Source organism: Megascapheus bottae, chromosome 2 (genome assembly GCF_031878675.1).
Source record: "Megascapheus bottae isolate mThoBot1 chromosome 2, mThoBot2.hap1, whole genome shotgun sequence".
NCBI classification, from domain to species: Eukaryota; Metazoa; Chordata; class Mammalia; order Rodentia; family Geomyidae; genus Megascapheus; species Megascapheus bottae.
This window is the reverse complement of record NC_143510.1, coordinates 17,326,419-17,351,757: the sequence shown is the minus strand read 5'-3', so window position 1 is coordinate 17,351,757 and position 25,339 is coordinate 17,326,419. Positions and strand designations below refer to the sequence as shown.

The following is a 25,339-nucleotide window of genomic DNA, read 5'->3' as shown; positions in this document are numbered from 1 at the left end:
CTCCTCATTATAGAAATGAAAGTACATCTACATAACAATGTGTACAGTGATGTTCACAGCAGCAATGGGCATAACAGTAATCAACTGGAAGCAACCCAAATGTTCATCAACTGGTAAGTGGACAAAGTATGCACATCGACACAATGAAATAGTACTTAGGTGTATAAAGGAATAAAATTACGGATAAGATACTGCAATGCAGCTGAATTCTTGAAGTTACAAGGCAGTCAAAAAAAGACCACATATGGTATGGTATGATTCCATTTATTTATTTTGGTTACCTTTAAGTAACCAAAGGAGGTGCCATTTATCAAAGCAGCTTTATGAGTACAATGCATCTTGATCAGTATCTCCTCCCTGTATGATTCCATTTAGATGAATGATCTAACACAGAGGTAAACCTAAGGACACAAAAACTAGATTCGTGATTGCCTGGAAAGGAGAGACTGACTGGCTGTTGATGGCTTTGTAGTTTCTTTTGAAGATGATGAAAATGTTCTTAAATTACAACAAATGTTCTTAATTGTACAACACTGTAGGTTTACTAAAACAAATGAATTTTTTTGTTGTTGTGGGACTTGAACTCTGGGCCTGGGTGTTGTTCCCAAGCTTTTCAGCTCAAGGCTACTGCCCTACCCCTAGAGCCAAAGCACCACTTCCAGTTTTCTAGCAGTTAAATGAAGATAAGAGTCTCACTGAGTTTTAGTACTTAGTGCCCAGGCTAGCTTTAAACCACGATCCTTAGATCTTAGGCTCCTGAGAAGCTAAGATTACAGGCGGGAGTCAATATGCCCAGCCCTGAATTACATATTTTAAATGAGCAAATTTCAGGACTGCGAGTTTGACCTAGTGGTAGACTGCTTGCCTAGTATGCATGAAGACCCAGTTTTGATTCTTCTGTACCACATACACAGAAAAGGCCTGCTATGGCTCAAGTGGTAGGAGCTCTAGCCTTGAGAAATTACAAGGACAGTGCTCAGGCCCTGAGTTCAAGCCCCAGGATAGACCAAAAGAAAAAAAAAAGAGCAAATTTCATACTGTTTTAAAAGACGTAGGGGGGTAAGGATAGGGATGGTGTGTGTGTGTGGAGGGGGGGACAATAGAAGGGTGATATTGACCAGGAAGCATTGCACTCATAACCTGACTTACAGAATTATAATCCCTTTGTATAGCTGCTTAGTAAAAATAATTTTTAAAAACAGATAGGGGGGCCAGGAGTTTGGCCTAGTGGTAGAATGCTGGCCTAGCATGCTCGAAGACCTGGGTTCTATTCCTTGGTACCACATACATAGAAAAAAGTGGGAAGTGGTGTTAAGGCTCAAGTGGTAGAGCTCTTGCTTTGAGAAAGTCCAAGGACAATGCTTAGGCCTTGAGCTCAAGCCCAGGACTGGCAAAAGGGGGGGCAAAAGGGGGGGGAGAGGAAGAAGGGGCCAGGAGTTTGGCCTAGTGGTAGAGTGCTTGCCTAGCATGCATGAAGACCCGGTTCAATTCCTTGGTACCATATACTTAGAAAAAGCCAGAAGTGGTGCTGAGGCTTAAATGGTAGAGTTCTAGCCTTGAGAAAAATCCAAGGACAGTCCTCAGGTCCTGAGCTCAAGTCCAGGACAGGCAAAAAAAAAAAGAGGAAGAAGAAGAAATGAGGGGAGGGGGATTAAGTTGCTGAGAAAGACTGCTTCCATTTTGTTCATTTCTTTTGCTCTTTCACTTTCACAATCTCATAGAAGCCAACTGGCAGGCTGTGAGCTGTCTATGAAGAGATTCACTTGGGAAATAACTAAGGGAAGCCTTTAGATAATAGCCAGCGGGAGCTGAGGCCCTCACTTCAACCATCATTGAAAATAGATTTCTGCTGCTATCACTGTCTGAATGTCTATGCTTCCCCAAATTCTTCTGAAACCTAACCAGGTTACAGTAAGAAAAGAAGGTAATTAGATAATGAAGGAAAACACAGTATTGGAATATAAAGGCAGGACCTTTTCTGCTTGAGCCACACTCCCATTTGCCCATACCATTTGATTTAGCTATTTTTCAGCTAGGGTCTTACGATTTTTACCTGGACCAGCCATGGACTGCAATTCCTCTATCTATATTCCCTATGTAGCTAGAATTACAGACATGACACACCATACCTGGCTTATTAACTTGAGGGAGGATCTTGATAACTTTTTTGTCAGGGAAGCCTTAAAACATAGTCGTCATCTTATCTGTGCCTCCCAAGTAATTGGAGTGACAGGCTGAGTTACCACACCTGGCTAACAGTCTAGTTTAGCATATGAAGACATAAAGAAGCCTTCATATATAAATAACAAAATGGGGGTTCATAAGAAAGTAAACTGTCCAACACCTTGCTCTTAAGATTTCCTAGAACTCAATGGAAAGAGAAACGTAATTTCTATTATTTACAAATTACTCAATCTGTATACTTTGGCATAGCAACCAGAAAGGAATAAAATCTAACTAAACCTGGCAGATCTTCTCCAAGCTGAGCCCTATGCTGATGTCTATTCTGAGTGGTACCTTCACTGCAACATCTAAGAAAGCTAGGTCAATGGGCCGGGTGTTTGGCCTATTGGTAGCATGCTTGCCTAGCACGCACGAAGACCCAGGTTCGATTCCTCAGTACCACATACATAGAAAAAAAAGCCAAAAATGGTGCTGAGGCTCAAGTGGTAGAGCTCTAGCCTTGAGAAAGTCCAAGGACAGTGCTCAGGCCCTGAGCTTAAGCTCAGGACTGGCAAAAAAAAAAAAAAAAGAAAGCTAGGTCCATAAAATTCAAGTAAATTGAGCCCACAAATCCTACCCACAGAAACTTAAGAATAATTTATTGCTTTTTGCAATAAGTCATTTCCTATGTAGGAACAGATAAGGAGAATGCCACTTTGTTTTTAACTTCTGACATACTAACTGGCATGAGGCACATCCCATCATTTAATAATCTACCCTGTAATCCAGAAACAGACAAAATACCTCGTGCCCGTCGAGGAGTACTGAGGGGATGGCCATTGGTTTCACACCAGCCCAGAGGAAATATATCCATGGATTCCACACTCACAATACATTCAGGTATAGGCTTTTTAGACCCTGTTAAGATTTAAAAATAAAATGAAAAAAGAAACAAACAAAAAGAAAAGAAAACTTTAACACCATTAATTAGCCTCTTCTATAAATGTCTTTCTAAACAACGTTCCATTTTTGCAATAATTTAGATGTAGAGTTTTAACAAATGTCTTTCTTAGAAGCCCTACTTTTTAATATCTGGTAAGCAGTATAAAAAATGAGCAGTGGTATAGTGCTCACCTAGGATGCATGAAGCCCTGGGTTCGATTCCTTGTTACTACATACACACAAAAGCCAGAAGTGGTACTTTGGCTCAAGTGGTAGAGTGCTAGCCTTGGGAAAGCCCAAGGACAGTGCACAGGCCTTGAGTTCAAGTCCCAGGACTAGCAAAAAAAAAAGTAGTCTCCAATATATAATGTTTAAGAATAACGGGCCGGGAATTTGGCCTAGTGGTTGAGTGCTTGCATAGCATGCACGAAAACCTGGGTTCGATTCCTCAGTACCACATACATCGAAAAAAAAAAGCCGGAAGTGGTGCTGTGGCTCAAGTGGCAGAGCTCTAGCCTTGAGAAAGTCCAAGGACAGTGCTCAGGCCCTGAGCTCAAGCCCAGGACTGGCAAAAAAAAAAAAAAAGAATAAGGATCAAAATGAGTACACAGGGCAATGAGTACACAGGGCAATCTTTAGTGAGGCGGCAACAAACAAGCACCATTAGTATCATTCAGATGGCCAAGAAAGAGAGTAGTTTCATTGGAATAACTAGAAACTAAAAGGCAGTGTCAGTTCTATTTGAGAACATTAGTTCTTTTGAACTCTGAGATAAGCCTAAAAGTAAAACAGTCATCAGATCAGGAAATGATTTGGCTAGGTGCTTCAGAGAGGTTGCACAGAAGTCTATATTTAATATTGTCCTTCACATCTGGATTAAATGCCAATTCTTCAAATCAGAAACGGAAGGCCCTGTGTCAGAGTATGACTTCTGGAAGCAAAATAAAAAGGAAAACAGGCACATGGCACTGAACACTCACAGCCTTACCTCCACAACCCACCACTGAGTACTATACTGCCCTGAGAAAAAAGATTGTTACTATTTCATGTTCTTTTTGGTTCTATTTGTTTGGGAAAATCAAAATACCATCTGTTCAGTATACCACGTATTGATGTTCATGTTCATCCATTTTGTTCACAACAAAATTATGCTTTCTAAATTATTCTTCAAGAAAATAGGGGACTCATTCATTTCTTAATAGTCAGGTAAGAGGACAAGAAAGAAAATTAGTTTAGGAGTTTTTAAACAAGGTTGCTATTTAACTAGTCCATTATGTTAACAAACCACTGAAGAAAACAGGAGTAGTAAAGGAAACTTGCCACAGGAAATGTCTGGGCACTAGCACTTACCCTCCAACTGGAGCCACAGGTAGGAGCCCCTCACTGCAGTAATGGTAGCAACACACACTTCTTCAGGAAGAAGAGGATTGACTGCCTCGAGCTTCATGTTCTCCTTAAAGTCATGCTCAGAAATTGACTAGAAAATAAATGAATCAAATCCATTGAGTGGGTTAATAACTCAGTATTAATTTATGTGCTTTTTCCCAAGTACTATTTAACCTTAGGTCTGCTTTAAAGCTATTGGTTTTATTATTTACTTTGCCATACTTGGGTTTGAACTCAAGGCCCCATGCTTATTAAGCATGAGCTCATCTGTCTGAATTTTCTGCCTGGGCTGGCCTAGCAACTTTGATTTTCTTAAAATGTTGTCTGAAAAGTATAGAGAATCCTCTAACACCAAATATGGAGAAATGCTTGGATATCGCCCACAAAAATGGTATCAATTTTTTATGTAATTTTGCTAATTTTTCATTATATAGTGATACCATATTGCTATGTATGTAATATAGATAAAATTATTAAATATTCATAATTTTTAAAAAATGTGTTACAGGGTGCTAGTGGCTCACACCTGTAATCCTAGCTATTCAGGAGGCTGAGATCTGAGGATCACAGTTCTAAACCAGCCTAGGAAAGAAAGTCCATGAGACTCTTATCTCTAATAAACCACCAGAAAATCAGAAGTAGAGCTGTGGCTCAAAGTGGTAGAGTGCTATCTTTGAGCAAAAGAGCTCAGTAACAGAACAGTGTCCAGGCCCTGAGTTCAAGCCCCATGAATGACGCCCCCCCCCCAAAAAAAAAAGTTGCTCTGGGTTTTTTACGGAGGAAAGGGAAAATGTCTGTCTGTGTACACTCTTTTTTTTTTTTTTTGATGCTAGTATTGGGGCTTGAACTCAGGACCTAGATGCTATCCCTAAACTTTTTCGCTCAAGGTTGGTATTTGAACCACAGCTCCACTTTTGGCACTTCAGTCATTAATTGAAGATAAAGCACCTACTGGACCTTGCTATCCAGAATGGTTCTGAACAGCCTCCTGAGTAACCAGTGCCACTATTATATAGTCTTAAATTGGATGTTCCTGCACAATATCGTTCTATGGATATGACCCTGGCTCCAGCTACGAAATCTCTTTTTTTGGCTCAGTTTCCTGTATCTATAATTTGAAATCGAGAGCATCTGTGTTGATGAGTTATTATAAGATAGCAATGAAATAATGCCTAAAAGTATCCCTCAACCACTGTCTGCTCATTCCCCTCAATAAACTGGCTGGTTCATCCTTATATCTGTATTATACGAGGCAGTAAAAGGTTTTTTTTTAATGGATATGAATAAGAGAAAAGAATCACATAAAACATGTTATAAAAATCTGCAACCTCTGGCTCAAAATTGAGTGCCTGCATTTGGTTTCTTCTGACAACTCATTAAAAGTATTTTTAATTATCTTGAAGTAATTGTATAAGGAGTTACCATTTGACACATCAGTTTCTGAATACAATCCATCAGTGTTAACCCTTCTATCATTCTTCTCCATTACTCAAAAAAAATTCTCTACCAGTGCTGGGCTTGAACTCAGGGCCTCTAGTTCTCTTTCAGTTTTTTAGTCACAACTGACATGCTACTACTGAGCCACACCTCCACTTCAGGATATTTGCTTTTTAATTGGAGATAATACATGGGAGTGAGTTTATTTGTTTATTTAAAGTTTTGTTTTCTTACCGCACTGAAGATCCAATTGAGACCCTTATGCATGCTAGGCAAGCCATAGAACACCAATTCACTACAACTCAAGCTGTCATCGTGGCTTCTTTAAAACCATCAATGATCAGGTACTGAAGTTTGACTTAATGGCACTGTATTCTTCTTAATAAGTACAAAGCCCTGGGTTTAACCCCCAATACCAGAACAAAGCTAAAACAAAAACCCAAAAAGCTTTTTGGTTTTTTTTTAAAGATATAAATCCAAAAGGATGGATAAATCAGCAGAGAAATATTTTATAAGCTAACATTTAGAATAAGCTCTTGAAATTGCTAGGCTATCAAAGATAGATATCTAAATAACAGTAATAGTGGGAGGCTATCTAATATATGGACCATCCAAGCAAAAAAAAATCAATAAAGAAACATCATAATTATATTACATGACAGAAAATGAATTTAATAGACATCTAAAGACTATTTCATCTAAGCTGTATATTTTTCTCAGCCGCCCATTAACTTTCTCCAAAACAGAGCATATTTTAGGACATAGAGCAAGCTTGAAAAATATAAGAAAACAAAAATATCTTTCTATATAGTCTACCAGATCAAAATAAAATAAAACTGAAACAGCAAATAAAAGAACAGAAAACAGACACACAAAGAATGAAAAACATATTGTCAAATGATATGTAGGTCACTGAAGAAACACACTGGGAAATCCAAAAGCTCCGAAAAAACAGCAACAGAAACTATAGAAAATATTTGAAAAAAAAAAAGAAAATATTTGAACACACAGATATTGAACAACATTGTTGAATGACCAGTGGAAGAAATATGAATCTAATGAAAATGATAACACAACCTTTGGGATACTGCAAAGGCAATACTGATACAACAAACACACAAATCCACACATATCTAAAGTAGCCTAATGATGTACATTAAGGCCCTAGAAAAACAAGTCAAACGCCAAACTAGCAAATAGAAAGAAAAAATTAAAAAAAAAAACAAACATACCAGTAAGGATTAGGGCAGAGATAGGCACTGGAGACCGAAGCCTGTAATCCTAGCTATTCAGGAGGCTGAGATCTAAGGGTTACAGCTCAAAGCCAGCCTGGGCAGAAAAGTCCCCTAGGAGACTCGTATTCAAATTAACCACTCAAAAACCAGAGCAAATCTTGAGCAAAAGAGTTCAGGGAAAGCACCAAGGCCCTGAAGTTATGCCCCACAACTGACAAAAAAAAAAAAAAGATTAGGGTAGAAATTAATAAAATAAGGCTTAAAAAAAAAACCTATACAGCTGGGTAACGGTGGCTTATACCAACAACCCTAGCTACTCAGGAAAGTGAGATCCAATGACCACTGAAGACAAATATTCCATACTTATATCTCTAGTTAACCAACAAAAAGCCAGAAATGAAGGTGTGGCTTACGTGGTAGAGTGCCTGCCAGCCATGAAGGAAAAAGCTGATCAAGAGCCAACAGCCTGGATTTCAAGCCCTAGGACTTCTGTGTGTGTATGTCTGTGTCTGTGTATGCACTTGTGTACACACACACACACACACATGCACGTGCACACGCACATGCACACAGAGGCTAGGGATGTACTTCATGGGAGAGCTGCTTTGTAGGCAAGGGCAAGGTCCTAAGTTCAATCCAGTCCCCCCCCCCAAAATAATAATAATCATCCCAACAGAAGGAACATAATAAATGCAAATCAATTTTGATTTAATACTATTAGAAAAAATGTCTCTAATAAATTATAGGAATGATAATTTCCTGATGTTATTACTGCTTTTGTAAACATAGTAACAAAAGTGTGGGGGGAGGTCTAGTGATAGAATAAAAGAAATTAAGAAAATGTACAAAATAGCAAGTATTAATATGAATACCAATGGAAAAGGAAATGATCATAAAATACTTCCATGCTCAGTTGTGAATCTTGGATGCAAATAATAATGTAAAACCTCAAGCTGAGATGGGCATGGGGGAAAGGTAATGTAAAATAGCTAAGTGCTCATTTCCTATATTATAGACTGAATATAAGTATCTACAACTAATTCCTCAAAAGATGACAGCATATTATTTTCATAAAGAAGTATGAATGCCAGACTTATCGAAAGAAGAACAGGATGCCATGTCTTCTAGAAAGGGAGGCTATAGGAAGGCTTGGTCTATATTCTGAACTTTTTTGGGTTTTTTTGACAGTCCTGGGGCTTGAACTCAGGGCTTGGGCACTGTCCTTGAGCTTTCTCAAGGATAGTGCTCTACCACTTGAGCCATAAAAACACTTCTGGCTTTTTTCTGTATATGTTACCAAGGAATTGAACTCAGGGTTTTGTGCATGCCAGGCAAGCGCTCTACCACTAGGCCACACTCCCAGCCCTACATTCTGAACTTACTACTGTTTTTTCCTTTAAAATATATGTATTGTCTGGGAGTGTGGCCTAGTGGTAGAGCGCTTGCCTAGCATGCACGAAGACCCAGGTTCAATTCCTCGGTATCACATACATAGAAAAAATGCTGGAAGTGGTGCTGAGGCTCAAGTGGTAGAGCTCTAGCCTTGACAAAGTCTAAGGACAGTGCTCAGGCCCTGAGCTCAAGCCCAGGACTTGTAAAAATAAAATAAAACAAAATATATGTATTATTGGGATAGACATTATTTTCAAGCAAGATTAATTTTTGTTTTATATTTCAACATATTTTCATACCACTAAACCATCAATTTAGGAAATAAAACTTCAAATTTACATGGTTTCAAAGAGTAAGAAAATGTGAAACTACAAATTTGTAATTAACTAATGTGAAAGTAACTTCATGATAAGCAGGTGAAGGACAGCAGTCCTCATCCCTGAAGCAATGCCATGAGGTCTTACCGGAGGGAAGCACCTCTGGGGAGCAGCTTCAGCACCACACTGTTTGAGGTAGTCAGCCCAGTCGAAGTCCTGGCTAGGATACCCTATACGGAGACAAAAGAGCAATGATTCACACGACATATGCTTACTAGTTTTACCACTCTATCAAGTAAGTATCTATGAACAACTTCCAATAATTTGAGTGTGTTGATCATTTTAGAAAGAAAGGAAAATACTCTGTAAATACAAATCATAATTTATTTTTTGTCAGTCCTGGGGGTTGAACTCAGGGCCTGAGCATTGTCCTTGGGCTTTCTCAAGGTTAGTGCTCTACTACTTGAGCTATAGCACCACTTGAGGCTTTTTCTGTATATGCAGTATCAAAGAATTGAATCCAGGTCTTTGTGCATGCTAGGCAAGCACTCTATCACTAGGCCAAACTCCCAACCTTCATAAGATTAATTTTATAAAACAGAGCAATTCTGGTCAAACTAAGATAATAAAACAAGAACCTTTAGATAGTGTTTAAATCTTTATAGTTTAAATGAGGCACTTATTTCAATTAATATTTTATTTTAAAAAGTGGCTGGCAAATCATCAAAAGAATTTAAGACAGTTATGACTGAATTTGATTTCTGCACATAAATCTTATCATCAATTTTATTAGGACTTTGGCTGTAAAGGAAAGACGTATAGCACTATTTTCTCAGTGAAGACTTTTTTCTTTGATAAGGCCACTTCCTGAACCATGTCATAGTTAATACTGGTGATAGCACTGTTTTCAGATTCATAAACTTCAGAATCTCAATGCTCTGGGCTATAAAGACAGTGGCTAATGATTACAGGTGTACTATATACAGTGGTAATATCTATACCATGAACAGGAAGAATAAGTCTAACATTTAAAAACAGCAGGGTAACTATAGTTGACTACAATTAAATGAATATTCAAAAGAGCTAGTAGAAGCTGGGTGTGGTGGCTCACGTCTGTAATCCTAGCTACTCAGGAGGCTTAGATCTGAGGATTGCAGTTCAAAGCCAGCCCGGGCACTAAAAAGTCCAAGAGACTCTTATTTCCAATTAATCACTAGAAAATGGGAAGTGGGGCTGTGGCTCAAAGGTTAGGGTGGTAGCCTTTGAACTGAAGAGCTCAGGGACAATGCCCAATCCCAGGGGTAGGGCAGTAATGCTGAGCTGAAGAGCTCAGGGACAGTGCCCAGGGCCAGAGTTCAAGCCCAAGACTGACAAAAAAGAAAAAAAAAAGCTACAGTGAAGATTTTTAATATACCCAGCACAAAGAACATGACAATTACCCTGATCTGATCATTATGGATTGTTTTTACATACTGAAATCCATCCTGTAGCCCCAAAATACATGATTACTATGTATCAAGTCAAGAAGACATTTAAAGTTTTTTCAACGCTCTTATAATCTGAATCATGAATTCATACCAGAAGAAAAGTGTGGCCTAGTAGAGTGCTTGCCTAGCATGCATGAAGACCCAGGTTCTATTCCTTGGTACTACATATATAGAAAAGGCCAGAAGTGGTGCTGTGGCTCAAGTGCTAGATCGCTAGTCTTGAGAAAGCCCAAGGACAGTGCCCACACTCTGAGTTCAAGCCCTAGAACTGGCAAAAAAAAATACAAAAACAAAAACTTAATTTCCTACATTATTCTACCAAGCATTTTGAAACTGTCATATCCAATACAATGCCTAACTCTACCATCTGTATGGAAAGAGCTGGGTAGTGCACTGTGTCTGAACTCTCCACCTAGTGGTCGAGTGCTTGCCTAGCATGCACAAAGCCCTGGGTTCAATTCTTTGGTAACATATACAGAAAAAAGCTGGAAGTGGTACTGTGGCTAAAGTGGTAGAGCATTAGCCTTGAGAAAGTTCAAGGACAGTGCCTAGGCCCTGAGTTCAAACTCCAGGACTGGCCAAAAAAAAAAAAAAGGCTGTGTTTTCCCCTGTCCCACTGCACTTTCTGATAAGACACTGCCTGTCATTTTCAATTGCAAACCTTCCCTCGTTACAAAGACAGTTAACTTGTCTCTAACAATGCTAACAATGTCAACATCTTTAATAATTCTTTTCTCCTTTTCACCTGAAGATGGCATGCGGGATTCTTTTCAAAGAACTTCCTTCACATCACACTCCCTCTGATTACCACAGGGCAGTGGGCATATCTATCACTTCACATGCACATCACTTCTCTGATCAGGCACTCCAATGTTCTGCTCAATGGCAAAGAACCTGGGAAGTTCTTTGAGTGTTTTTTTCCTGTTTTATTTCCTTGAAGAGGCTGGGTTACACTCATTTTATCTAGCTTGTGGCCAGCTCAACATCTGGTTCATAATAAACATTACATGAATGCTTATTGGATGAATGAAGGCTAGATGGAGAGCAAAAGATTATGACATATAAACCTTGTCTACACAAGAGTCTAGCCTAGTCTCTCAGTAATGAAAGTCATACTTAACAAAGACCCACCAGCTGGGCACTGTAGCGCATGCCTATAATCCTAGTTAAATTAGGAGGCTGAAATCTAAGGGTGGTGGTTCAAAGCCAGCCTGGACAAGAAAGTCCTTGAGACTCTTATCTCCAATTAACCACCAGAAAACCAGAAGTAGTGCTGTGGCTCAAATGGTAAAGCACTAGCCTTGAGCTGATTAGCTAAGGGACAGCACTCAGGCCCAAAGTTCAAGCCCCACAACTGACAAATGAAAAACAGAGACAAGAACAAAATAAAAAGCCCCACCAATAAAGAATATACATACCACCTGTTAATTTGTTTTGCTTATATAAAACATCAGATAAATGTTGGATGTTTTTAAGATAAGCTGTTAAAAACATTAAGACTTTCAGTCAATTATGATTAATTAAATCATGGTTAAATGCCTTGATTAAAAGGTCAAATATTATATTGTAAAAGGTTGCAGACATATTTTACAAGGTTGTAGACAGCAGGAAAATGAGCTAATACTTTGCTGCCTAAAAGCCCCTAAAGTCCTACTCCTCACCAACAAGGTCCAGACATTAAAAATTATCCATTATCTACTTTCTAGCCCTGGCTCCAAGGCCTCTTTCTAACAGTTAGCTAGCTCCAAATGCTGTCTTCTTCCTTGCCCACTTCCACATGAACTCCCAGCAGATTTAAGATAGAACAGACTGGGCAGCTGGCACAGAACCCAAGCTTGAATCTAGTTTTCTAGCTACTTACATAGATAAATGTGTCAAAACAGGAAAACGTAACACACTGCTTAAAAGCTTCTTGACTTACAACTTTTCAAATATGTAAGTATTTGCAATCTAGACTATCATTTATACTTGCTTCAGGTCCCCCAAATATTAGGAACAGAGGCACAAAATACTTGGAACTGTCACTTAACATCTTAAAGTGTAGGACAGGAGCACCGTAAGTTTGTAGCCAGATTGGGCTACATATAGAGGTCCAGCCCAGAATGGGCTACATAGTGAAACAGTCTCAAAAAAAAAAAAAAAAAAAAAAAAAAAAAAGAGAGAGAGAATAAAGGGGCCAGGAGTGTGGCCTAGTGGTAGAGTGCTAGCCTAGCATGCATGAAGCCCTGGGTTCAATTCCTCGGCACCACCTACACAGAAAAAGCCAGAAGTAGTACTGTGGCTCAAGTGATAAAGTACAGAGAGTCTAGCCATGAGTATAGAGAGGCTCAGGGGCAGTGCCCAGCGAACTGAGTTTAAAGAGAAAGAGACAGAGAGACACAGAGAGAGACACACACAGAGAGAGGCAGAGGAAGGTGGGGAAGAGGGAGAAGGAGGGAGAGAGAGAATTTACTAGGTGAGGTGCCTCATAACTGTACTCCCATACATTTAGGAGATACATTTAGGAGATACTTCCATACATTTAGGCGGATCAAGATTCAACATTATTCCAGGCAAAAAGTTAACAATTGCCTATCTCAAAGAACAAGCTTGTAATCTCAGCTATGCAAAGTTCAGAGGAAGAGGAAGTCATAGTCCAAACAAGACCCAGGCAAAAACAAGATCTTATATGAAAAATAGCTAAAGCAAAAAGGGCTGGAGGGCTCAAGTGGAAGACCATCTACCTAAATATGAAGCCCTAAATGAAAACTCCATAACCCCACCCCCTCGATAAGTAGCTCAATCATTTTAAGGAAACATGCATGAATTCACACCTGGAGGAGGGATGATGTGTAGGCCATTCTTCAGACTCCACTGCACAGGGAAGATGCCAAGACTATTGGCATGGCACACAAATGATCGTCGTTCATGATCCTCTGGCCGTAAATCATCCATTTCCACCAGAAAGTACTTCTCATCGAAAACCTGTACATGCAAATAACAGATAAAATAGTACATTTGTGTGTGTGTGTGTGTGTGTGTGTGTGTGTGTGTGTGTGTGTGTGTGTGTGCGCTGATAATAGGGTTTGAATTCAGGATCTGGCACTGGCAGGACATTCTCAGCTTTTTCACTCAAGGAGCCATACTTTCAGCTTTCTGCTGGCTTATTAAAGGTATCACATAGACTGTATTGTCCAGGCTGGCTTTGAATCACAATATTCAGATCTCAGCCTCTTGAGTAGCTAGGATTACAGACCCTGACAAACTGCTGGAAATGAGTTTAAAGAATGATAATTTAGCCTAGGTTACACAGCCAGGAAGAAACAAAACTGGCTCCACATCAAGTATTCAGTCTTCAGACAAAATTTAGCTTCAACCTAGTGAAGGACCAACTTCAGTATACTAACTTTTCAAATCCTTAACCAATTTCAAATACCAAACAGAGAAGTTAATGAACTCCCTGGCTCAATATCCCACACTTCTCCAGATTCCAGTGTTAGGATACCTTAGAAGTTCAAAATTCCTCCTTTCTCAAGAAATAATCTTATAATAATACAAGGAAAAATTAAATCTGAACAGGTCAGATGAATCATTACCTAAGCAATGATTCCTAACTCATATTCCACCGAGTTTTACTTTTAGCAAATGAGCTTATGCTCTAGTTTAAAAGTGAATCCTTTCCTTTACATAGTAACCCAGTAAGTAAGCCTTAATGATGTGTAGATTTTATAGTTACTGTTAACAAATGCCTTATTTTGATGTTTTTTCAATCTGAAGGATTGAAGTCTGAATCTGTAATACATGGCTAGATCTGGTGACACTAAGTTCCTGTTTCCTTCATTTCAACCAGCTCTGCATCTGACTGGGCTGTGATGATACTGCCTTTCTCCAATATTTACAGTTACCCTGGCCTGTATACTAGTCCAGCCTCCTATAGTTATACAGTTAGACTGTGCCAAAGAATGTAACCCTCACTCCTCTGGTGCCTGGGCTCTACTTCTGCTTTGGTTGGTTAGCACTACCAAGCTCAGATAAAGGAATGGGCCACAAAAAACTGGTAATAAAAAGTAATAAAATTAATGTTAATAAAATCTTAAAAAAAAGTATGCACAAAAACAATTTTGACTTCAAATGAGTTGGAGTAGTAGAGCCTAAAGATGAAATCACTATGATCTCCTCAGCCATACACCCTGATTGTGGATTCTTAGTAAGAGATTGTTCCCATTTTACCTTAACAACTGTAGCAGGAGAGATCCCAAAAGGAGACCGGGGGTCCACAGCTTCCAATTTCATATTTACAGAGAATGTATGAATGCCAATAACTTGTTTGTCCTAAAATGCAAACATCAAAAGGAATAAAGACACCATGCCTTTACATTAATTTCATACTCGTGTGCAGCTCAATCTAATTAATTAAATAATGGAACTTCCCAGCTTCTGGTAGATCCTGTAATTATCCTCCCAGGAAAAAAAAATCAAGACAAAAATAAACACAGAAAGTAGTCCACTCTCTGGAACATAAAGAACATAAGGGGAAAAGTCTATTTTATAAATAGGGGTCTATGTACTTGAGAGTAGAAAACATTCAAATTGCTTTTAAGAAAAGTTGGGGAGAAACCCAGGCAACTGATAGAAGAACACAGGGTCCCTGTCCCCTCCTGCAGAGGCCATGGCACTCTTCTACATCCAGGGATTATTTTTCAGGGTTTTGTTTTTGTTTTTTGTCTTTTCTTTTCTTTTCTTTTTTTTTTTTCCTAATGACTGTTTCAGTTTCAAAAGTCTTTTCTTTTTTTGGTACGCAAATCAAACCCAGGACACTGCACTTGCTATACAAGTGCTTTGCCACTGAGCTACATCCCAGCCCCTATTTTTTCAGTTTTTAATGTCCTCAACTATAAGGAGAAAATGCTCATCTATTGTTTGCTTTTGTTCTTACCTTAAATAAATAAGATGGTAATGGCTCTTCCTCTTCCTCTTTCACTTTGGTCAAAATCTCTTGCCATTCAGCTTCATTTTTCAGATGTCTGATGGCTTTAGTAGGATAAGACAGTATACTTTAGTTGAAAATAAAGAAACCTACTCTATCTTTAAACTATTTTGATGGGTCCAGGAGTTTGGTCTAGTGGTAGAGTGCTTTCCTAGCATGCATGAAGACCTGGGTTCCATTCCTTGGTAACACATATATAGAAAAAGCCAGAAGTGATGCTGTGATTCAATTGGTAGAGCTCTAGCCTTGAGAAAGCTCAAGGACAGTGGTCAGGCTCTGAGCTCAAGCCCAGGACTGGCAAAAAAAAAAAAAAAAGAAGCTATTTTATAACCATTCATATAATTTTTTAAAAAGTGCTTTCTACTGGGAGAAACCTTGGGCTCTCCTAGCAGAGATTTACAATAGAACAAAATCTAGAGACATTAGGCCAAATAGTACAACACTAAATGTAAGAACCTCCAGGATAAGGAAACAAAAGCCACATAATGAGTAACTATTGTCCTTAATGTACTATGTTATCGCTCAGCTCTTTTGCCATCCCTTGGTTATCTAATATTGTTACAATATTTCACCTTGTTATCTGATATATTTCATATGTGCTTAATTGGTTATTTGAAATTGGATAGGGAAGGGGAGAAATCAAGATAAGCGGGAGGGTGGGAGGGAAATGGGGAGCATGTCATGAGAAAGGGTATCAATGTTTATGAAGTTATGCACCTTCTATCTAGTGAATATAATGTAACCCTTCTATTAATCACAATAAAAAATATTTTTAAAAAAGTGCTTTCTACTTGGAACAAAAGGCTTAAGCCACATTTGCCATTTTCATACAAAATAACTTGTACTTTAATCTCAATTCAGAGCCTAGACAGTTAAATTTTGTGAAAAAAAAAAAAAAGCCTAAGACTGGGCACTGGTAGCTCACGCCTGTAATCCTAACTACTCAGGAAGCTGAGATCTGAGGATCACAGTTTGAAGCCAGACTGGCAGAAAAATCTCTGTGAGACTCTCATCTCCAATTAACTACCAAAAAACTGGAAGTGGAGCTCTAGAATAATCACTTTGCACATAAAGCAATAATCAATCAACTGGCCTAGTAATATGGGCATAGACACCCTAGCTACTGAGGAGGCAATACATAGAAGGATTCTGGTCCTAATCGGTTGAGGTAAATATTATTCAAGATCCAATTTGAAAACTAGGAAGCAAAAAGGTTTGGGTAGCCAAACACCATGGTTCGTGCCTAAAATTGGAGCTACTCAGGAGGTTTAGGCCTGAGAATTAAGGATCAAAGCCAGGCTAGATAGATAAATCTTTAAGACTCTTATCTCTGATTAACCAGAGATAATTCCAGCTGGAATTGGAGGCATGGCTCAAAAAACTGAGTAAACATGAGAGTCTGATTTGAAGCCCAAGTACTGGCACCAAAAAAAAAAAAAAAAAAAGGCTGGGAATATGAATTATGACATACCTCCTGTGTAGGCAAGAGCAAAGCCCTAAATTCAAAACCTCAGTTCCACCCCCCAAAAAATAATTATTCCAAAGGAGACATATAATAAATGCAAATTGATTGGAACAACTTGATTTGGTATTATTAAAATTTCTTTTAATCAACATTTGCTGTGAACTCAATTTGCTATATACATCTATCTGAATGCTGCCAATGGAATTTTATCCTTTGTTTTGTAAGAATCAGTATGGGTTAGGATAAAAGTTTATGAAGTACATCAGTATGTGCAATAAATTATAGATGGAGTAAAATCAAAAGAACAGGCATTTACTTGAACAACTCCATATTAATTTTCTGTAATATCTCTATTACATGAAGCAACAAAGGATATGACAAAATGTAGAAGAATGCATTTTTCAGGGTCCAAACAATAAAAATACTAATGTAACAATAATGTAACAGTTAATAGAAGAAGACCATTATTTCTATTCACCTAATGGGGGCTGAAGCTCATAGCCCTGTTGAGCAGCCCAACCAATGTGATGAAGAAAAGGATCCAAGTAATACAACCACTGCTCCAAACCGTCAGGACTCTCAAGCCCTTCATAGCGCAGCTTCAGCCTTCCCCCGAGGTTTTCTACTACAGTAACAATCCAAGTGCTTAAAGTGTCCTGAAAAGCTTGGCATTCTAGCCTGGATCCTGGAGCGATGAGATCCAAAGGATTTCTTCCATTACGGAGCTACAGGTTGAAAAAGTAAAACAAAATAAGTTAATATAATACATTTTGAATGTCAAGTTCTAAATAATCTCAAACCTGTCTTCACATGTTTATTCACTTAAAAGCCAGTGGCAATGAGTACTATTCAAGTCCCTTACTGTACAATTTCTAGGAATTAAAAAATGTTTATATTCAAGAAAATCTAACTAGTCCAATAAAATTATTCTAAGAAATTCTAGAGTTTTCTTTTTTTTTTTTTCGGTCATGGGCCTTGAACTCTGGACCTGGGCACTGTCCCTGAGCTCTTCAGCTCAAGGCTGCTGCCCTACCCTTTGAGCCACAGCGCCATTTCCGTTTTTCTAGTGATTAATTGGAGATAAGAGTCTCAGGTCCTTTTGTGCCCGGGCTGGCTTTGAACTACGATCCTCAGATCTCAGCCTCCTGAGTAGTTAGGATTACAGGCATGAGCTAGAGTTTTCTTTAGTGTCACTTAGTGAGAACTTTTAAACTATCAATACTACATTGTCTCTGATTATAAAAGCAAATATGAACCAAGCACTGGTGGCTCATGCTGTAATCCTAGCTCTCAAGCAGGAGGCTGAGGATAGGAATTCAAAGCTAGCCTTAGCAGAAAGGTCCCCATGAGACTCAAGTCTAAAATTAACCAGAAAACTGGAAGTGGTGCTGTGGCTCAGAGTGGTAGAGTGCTAGTCTTGAGCAAAAAGAGCTTAGGCTAGGTGCACAGGCCTTGAGTTCAAGGCCTATAACTGAGCAAAAAAAAGGGGGGGAAGGAAGGAAGGAAGGAAGGAAGGAAGGAAGGAAGGAAGGAAGGAAGGAAGGAAGGAAGGAAGGAGGGGAGGAAGGAAGGAAGGAAGGAGGGAAGGAAGGAAGGAAGGAAGGGAGGAAGAAAGGGAGGGAGGGAGGGCAGAAGGAAGGAAGGAAGGAAGGAAGGAAGGAAGGAAGGAAGGAAGGAAGGAAGGATCAATCCTGAGTACCACATACACAGAAAAAGCCAGAAGTAGTACTGTGGTTCAAGTGATAAAGCACTTGCCTTAAGAAAGCTCAAGGATAGTGTCCAGGACTTGAGTGAAAGATAGATACAAAGAAAGAAAGAAAGAAAGAAAGAAAGAAAGAAAGAAAGAAAGAAAGAAAGAAAGAAAGAAAGAAAGGAAGGAAGGAAGGAAGGAAGGAAGGAAGGAAGGAAGGAAAGAAGAGAAAAGAAGAAAGAGGGAGGGAGGGAGGGAGGGAAGGAAGGAAGGAAGGAAGGAAGGAAGGAAGGAAGGAAGGAAGGAAGGAAGGAGAAAGAGAGAAAGAGAAGAGAGAGAGAGAAAGAAAGAAGGAAAGAAAGAAGAGGGTCAAACATGTTCATCCGACTTCTAGGAAACACAGTAAGCAGTGTGACATACATTATATTTCTACTCATGAGAGAATAACACCTCTGCCTGTTTCTTTCCCGAATGTTTTATTTTTTTTTTCAGAATGGATACTGTTTTTCAATTTGTTCTTCTATAAACATCATAAATGTCTTTCTGAATTTTCCTATCTTTTGAATTGTTTTGATATTATGTATTATAAATAGGCAACTGTTTATCTATTTCTGAGGACATTTTGCTTGCTTATTATTTTTTACCCATTTCACAACGATCTGTTTCCCACACTGAACAGGGGTTTTTAGCTTTTTCTATCTATCTAGATGCATATTAAAAATTGAAGGATTTTTTTAAGGCCAGGTGCCATAGCTCAAGCCGGTAATCCTAGATCCTCAAGTAGACTGAGATCTGAGAATTGTGGTTCAAAGCCATCTCAGGCAGGAAAGTCCATGAGACTCTTATTTCAATTAATCACTAAAAAGACAGAAGTAGAACTATGGCTGAAGGGATAGAGTTGTCAACCTTGAGCACAGTACCCAGGCCCTGAATCCAAGCCCCAGTACCAATGCATACAAATGATAATGATAATTATAATAAAATACACCATAGGCCTACATGGAAATATAACAACAAAAGTGGATAGAAGATGTAGTCTAGTGGCAGAGAAACTTTAGTGGTTATAAGAGATACGTGAATTTCATGCCTTACTAGGAAAAAAAAATACCCATTCCAAGGTTATCATTTAACTCTTCCTTTCTCTTACATTAGTTAAAAAGATAAGACGGGTATTTCATTGTCATAGCTCCACCATGTTTATAATGTATTCCAATCAATATCATCTCCTCCATCACTCTTTCACCCCTCCCCTTTTTCCCTTCTCAAAACAATTTCAACTGTTTTATTGTTCTAATTTCATCATTGTGAATAATCGATTTTGATCATATTCATCCTCCTACTGATGCAGACCCAATGCTTATGCCCATTCCCACTTTACCATTTCCTAACACTCATTCATAGTTTTCCTAGTTAAAATTACTCTGTGACACTTTTATATTCTGAAATGCAAAAGGATATATAAATGGAGGAATACTCCAATTGGTAGAATTTTTGTCAATGCAAGGCAAGATACTTTTACCAGTTCATTTGTTCTAAACTTCATTCATTCTCTCAATTTTTACTAGGTATTAAGTATGTTTCAGGCCCTGGCTAAGCATAATGAAATGAATCAATGTACAAAACAAAACAGAGAACAGTATCAAATATAATGTTCATTGCTGTGCATGGAGCTGCATGACTGTAATAGCAGAATTTGGAAATTGATGAAAGAAAATTATGACTTCAAGACCAGTCTGAGTTTCATATTAAGACCTTGACTCAATGAAGAAAAGACAGAAAAAGAGAAAGAAAAAGAGAGAAAGAGAAAAAAGGAAAGAGAAAGAGAGAAAGATAGAGGAGAGAGAAAGGTGTCACCACATAGGATTTAAAAGATAATATGAATTCACTACAAACTATAAAGCTTAAAAGAAAATATAGGAATAAGTCCTTTTTTACTTTGGGTTAAACAAAGCCTTCTTAGATATGACACCAAAAGCATAAGCAGCTAGAGAAAAATTAGACAAATTGGACTACATCAAAATAAAAAGCTTTCATGTTGCAAATGATTAAAAAATGACTCAGAAAATGTTTGCAAACTAAATACCTGATCTACCCATAATGTATAAAGAACTCTTACAATAAAAAGGCAATCCAATTAAAATGGGCAGACTTGGCTCTCCAAAAGACAAAGGTACATGAATGTCCAATGACGTAAAAGAAATGAAAATCAGCCAGGTACCAGGAGCTCACACCTGTAATCCTAGCTACTGAGGAAGCTGAGAAATTTGATGGATTATGGTTAGAACCCAGCCCAGGCTTTCTTTTCCTTCCTTCCTTTTTTGGTTGGTTGGTTGGTTGTGAGGCTTGAACAAGGGTGTTGGGAACAGTCTCTGAGCTCTTTTGCTTGAGGCCAGCACTCTACCTCTTTGAGCCACAGCACCACTTCCAGTTTTCCAGTGGTTAATTGGAGATAACAGTCTCAAAGATTTTCCTGCCAAGGTTGGTTACGCAGTCTCCTGAGTAGCTAGGATTACAAGTATGAGCTACCAGTGCCTACCCTGTGGGACTATTATTCATAATTAACCACCAAAAAGCCAAAAGTGGAGCTATGGCTCAAATGGTAGAGCACTAGCCTTGAGCAAAAAAGCTCAGAGACAGTGCCCAGGCCCTGGGTCCAAGTTCTAGGACTGGCACAAAAAAATGCAAATCAAAATGAGAAGTTACACCTAGGATTACATAGGATAGCTATAATAAAAAAGATCAAAGTTTCTGTTAGTATGCAGAGAAACTGGACATCTATATTTAAGTATGTATGTATCATACATACATACACACTTACGTACAAAAAAGAAATTGGAACCTTCACACATACCTCATACATATCAAAGAATGTTATGGATAATATTAAATTCAACAAAATATAGCATGATATAGAGATTTCATAACCAATAAATCCATTTCACACAGGAGAGAAATTTATACCTACTAACAAGTTTGAATATCACACTTTTTAAGTCAAACTTAAAAAGACTTAAGAAGAGTCTTCTGAGCAAAAGAAAAAGAGGTCTATAAAGATTAAACAGGACATGTCAAAGCTTAGTCCAGCTTAAAGAGTTATCACTGGGCATATTAGGTAAAATTTGAGTATGAACATGGAATAAGAATGCTCTTTGTTGATGTCATTATACAAATAATTTTGAGGTCTGTAATAGCATGCACAATAAAGGAAGAGGTTTAAAAAAAGAGATCTAAAGTTACTTGATACAAGTTTCAAGGATCTACCTCAGGCAAAATGGATACCTGTTCAGTTCCAGAGAGAGTTCCAAAAATGAAAGAAAAATAAACACTTTCTAACTGTAAAAAATTATGGAAAAATGGATTTTAACATGCCAGCAACTAATTTAGAAGATTTAGACATGGGAATAAACCATCACTTTTCAACCTGAGGCTAAGTGAAGCATTCCAATGACTTTAGCAATTTTTATCTGTATTAGGATAATACATTAGCAGCCAATCTCATGTTCCTTTGACAGGCTTTCCATAGATTTTTCACAGAGTAATACTCACGCCCTCTAGCAGTGGAACTGGAGGACTGCATGCTCCCAGCAGGGTCTGCCGCAGAAAGGCATCCCAATCAGACACCTTGTCTCTGATGCCTGCAGAGGGAAGGAAGGACTGTTACTTGGCATCCCAGTCACAAAACACACACAAAAAAATCAAACACATGGGAATGGCTTAGAGATGTATTTATCATTCTAAGGTCTAAACTTTGAGAGCTTAAAAAGACAAAATAAAACAGCAATGTCAAAAATCTTGCTCTCCATGGACACATTTCACTTAGTTTAGTAAGAATTGCATGTAAAAAAAATAGAATGAGTTGTATACCAACAATTCTTACTAAAAAAATGTATCCAAAAGTTATCTACTTTATTAAATATATTTCCAAACACACATTAAAAATAGAAAAACCATTAAAAAAAAAAGTATCTGTGGGCAGGCAAGAAAGGATAAAGCAAGTGTGGTAAAATGTCAGCATTTTGTGGGAAACTTAGTAAAAGGGCCCCAAAGTTGCCTATACTTTTCTTTAAAATATTCCTGTAAATCTGAACTTATATCAAAGTAATAAGTTAAAAGAATTCAGGTGTAGAGGCTCATATCTATAAGCATAGCTAGTTGGGAGACTGAGACTGGAAGAAGTAAGGTTTGAGCCCAGCCTGGGCAAAAACACTGTACAACCTCCATCTCAACCAGTATAAAAACTGAGCATGGTGTCACACACCTGTCATCCCATAGGAAACAAACAAACAAGAGGATCACAATTCTGAACAGCCAAGGAAAAAGGCAATCCTATTTGAAAAATAAATAAAGCAAAAAAGACTAGAGACATAGCTCAAGTGTAAAGTCTAAAGTCTGAGTCCTGAAAAGTCTAATGACCTGGGCCGGGAGTTTGGCCTAGTGGGTAAAGTGCTTGCCTAGCATGCATGAAGACCCGGGTTCGATTCCTTGGTACCAAATACATAGACAAAAGCTGGAAATGGTGCTGAGGCTCAAGTGGTAGAGTGCTAGCCTTGAGAAAGTCCAAGGACAGTGCTCAGGCACTGAGCTCAAGCCCAGGACTGGCAAAAAAAAAAAAGCCTAATGACCTAAGTTCAAAAAAAATCCCAGGTCCACCAAAAAGTTAAATGGAAACTGAAAATAGAAAAGTCTGGTATCTTCTTTCTGTTTTTTTTGGTCGATCATGGGGCTTGGACTCTGGTCCCTGAGCTCTTCGGCTCAAGGCTACAGCCCTACCCTTGGAGCCACAGTGCCACTTCCGGTTTTCTAAAGGTTGATTGGAGATAAGAGTCCCGTGGTCTTTAGTGCCTGAGCTGACTCTGAACTGCAATCCTCAGATTTCAGCTTCCTGAGTAGCTAGAATTACAGATGTGAGCCACCAAACCAGGCTATGTCCGGCATTTTCTTGAATGTTCAGTCTCTCCTATCTACCTTACCTTACCTTTCCCTCTCTTCTGCCTTTACTCTCTCTCTCTTGCTTCATCTCTATGGAGAGCACTCTGCTGCTGATCTGAAGCATCACTTGGTTCATTTTAAGAGTTCATAGTTACTAGTTCCCACTGCTTAGGAACAAGTGGAGAGAAGGAAATAAAAAGAATAGTATACTAATTTGGCCTGATGTCTTCAAAGATGAAAAACAGCTGATAAAAATTTGACTCTTCACAGAAAAAAACAGTTTCAAAAGGAAAAAAAGTTATGCTTTCTGCACACTGTGAAATGTGTATTCTTTACAAATATTTTCATTCAAAATGTTAACCTAAAGTAAGTTGAGTAAACATATGTTCCATGGGTGATCCGAATGTTCTTTTTACCTTCTGGGGCTTCAAGGGTCTTTTTATTCTGCTCACACCAACCAATGGGGTAGAGACCAGCCTTTCTGATGTCATGCCAGAAGTCTGCTCTCCGGTCCTCCCCATAGCCCTCATAACGAAGGAGAAGCAACTGTTCACAGGCAGTGATGACAGTGGCAACCCAGTAGGTTTCAGGATCTGCTTTCACAGCCACTTCCAGTTTCATCCCAGGAGCAAATCCATTTTGTAAACGTGTGTCCACCTGAAGAGATAAATGTAATTAGGCCCCAGACAAGTGTCTTAGATGAATATTTCCCTACCTTTCTTTTTTAAGTCTTAGGAAGACTAAAGTAATAAAAATCTTCTCAAGGGAAACCTGGAACATTCCTATTCTAACCCATAGGAGTGATCCACACAAAACAATTTTTTTTTTTTTGGCTTGAACTCAGCCTGGGCGCTGTCCCTGAGGTCTTCAGCTCAAGGCTACGGCCCTACTTCCCCATTTTTTCTTCTAGTGATTATTGGAGATAAGAGTATCTCAGTCTTTAGTGCCTCGATCCTCAGACCTCAGCCTCCTGAGCAGCTAGGACTACAGGCGTGAGCCACCGCACCCAGCTTCTTTTTCCTTATTTTCTTTCTTTAAAAAATGTTTACTGTAAAGTTGATACATAGGGGATTACAGTTACAGAAGTCAGATAATGATACATTTTCTTTCCTACAGTTCTTCTGTCCTCTCACTCTTTCCCAGTCCCTCCTCTTATCTCCACCCATGAGTTATATATGTATAGCTCACTTTTATCACTGTTGAGTGAGCGCCACTGCAGCACCTTTTTACCTCTTTTCCCTCCAGTTCTGTACCCTTTCCCAAGCCCTTCCAAAGATACACACTTGAACACACCATACATAAGGTAAAGAAGATAGAATCATCAAAAACTAAAAATGAAAAAAAGAGGTCTTTTGTTTCCATTATTTTGGTATTCATTTCAATATATATTATTTTATATAAATATGAAGAGGCACTTAGTCATTGCACCTTTGATTCTCTCCCAAGAATATTCTCTTTTGGTCTCTAGATTCCTATATAATTTATATCCCAGTGCATTTTACATCAAATTTCTGCATACCAGAGAACACATGTGCTATTTGTTCTAGTTCCATGCATTTCACTGTAAATGACATTGTTTTATTTTTTCTAATTGCTGTGTAAAAGTCCATTGTGTACAGGTACCACATTTCTTGGATTCACTCATCTATTGTGGGGCATCTGGGTTGTTTCCATACCTTGGCTATTGTGACTAGTGTGGCAATGAACATGGATATGCCGGTGTCCTTCTCATATCCTGGCTCAGGGTAGATGCCTAGGAATGGTATGGCTGGGTCATAGGGAAGATCTATGTTTAGTTTTTTGAGGAACCACCAGACTGTTGCCCAGAGTGGTGGTACTAGTCTCCTTACTATCAACAGTGCAGTAGGGTTCCTTTTTCCCCACCTGCTCACCAACATTTGTTGTTGTTCAAATTCACTATGTTGGCCAA

At 38.6% G+C, this 25,339-nt stretch overlaps 1 protein-coding gene across 7 annotated transcripts in view; it reads right to left on the bottom strand.

The window, feature by feature from the left end:
* Sfmbt1 (Scm like with four mbt domains 1) overlaps positions 1 to 25,339 on the bottom strand; it is a 100,486-nt gene that overhangs the window by 18,210 nt on the left and 56,937 nt on the right. For all 7 annotated transcript variants that reach the window (XM_090321060.1, XM_090321052.1, XM_090321096.1 and 4 more), the window contains 9 exons: positions 23,826 to 24,066; positions 22,027 to 22,115; positions 17,269 to 17,515; positions 15,275 to 15,369; positions 14,569 to 14,670; positions 13,173 to 13,323; positions 9,020 to 9,102; positions 4,456 to 4,582; positions 2,968 to 3,081 (listed from right to left, as the gene is read on the bottom strand). In XM_090321060.1, the coding sequence (XP_090177186.1) occupies positions 2,968 to 3,081; positions 4,456 to 4,582; positions 9,020 to 9,102; positions 13,173 to 13,323; positions 14,569 to 14,670; positions 15,275 to 15,369; positions 17,269 to 17,515; positions 22,027 to 22,115; positions 23,826 to 24,066 (1,249 nt within the window). The remainder of the gene's footprint in view (positions 1 to 2,967; positions 3,082 to 4,455; positions 4,583 to 9,019; positions 9,103 to 13,172; positions 13,324 to 14,568; positions 14,671 to 15,274; positions 15,370 to 17,268; positions 17,516 to 22,026; positions 22,116 to 23,825; positions 24,067 to 25,339) is intronic.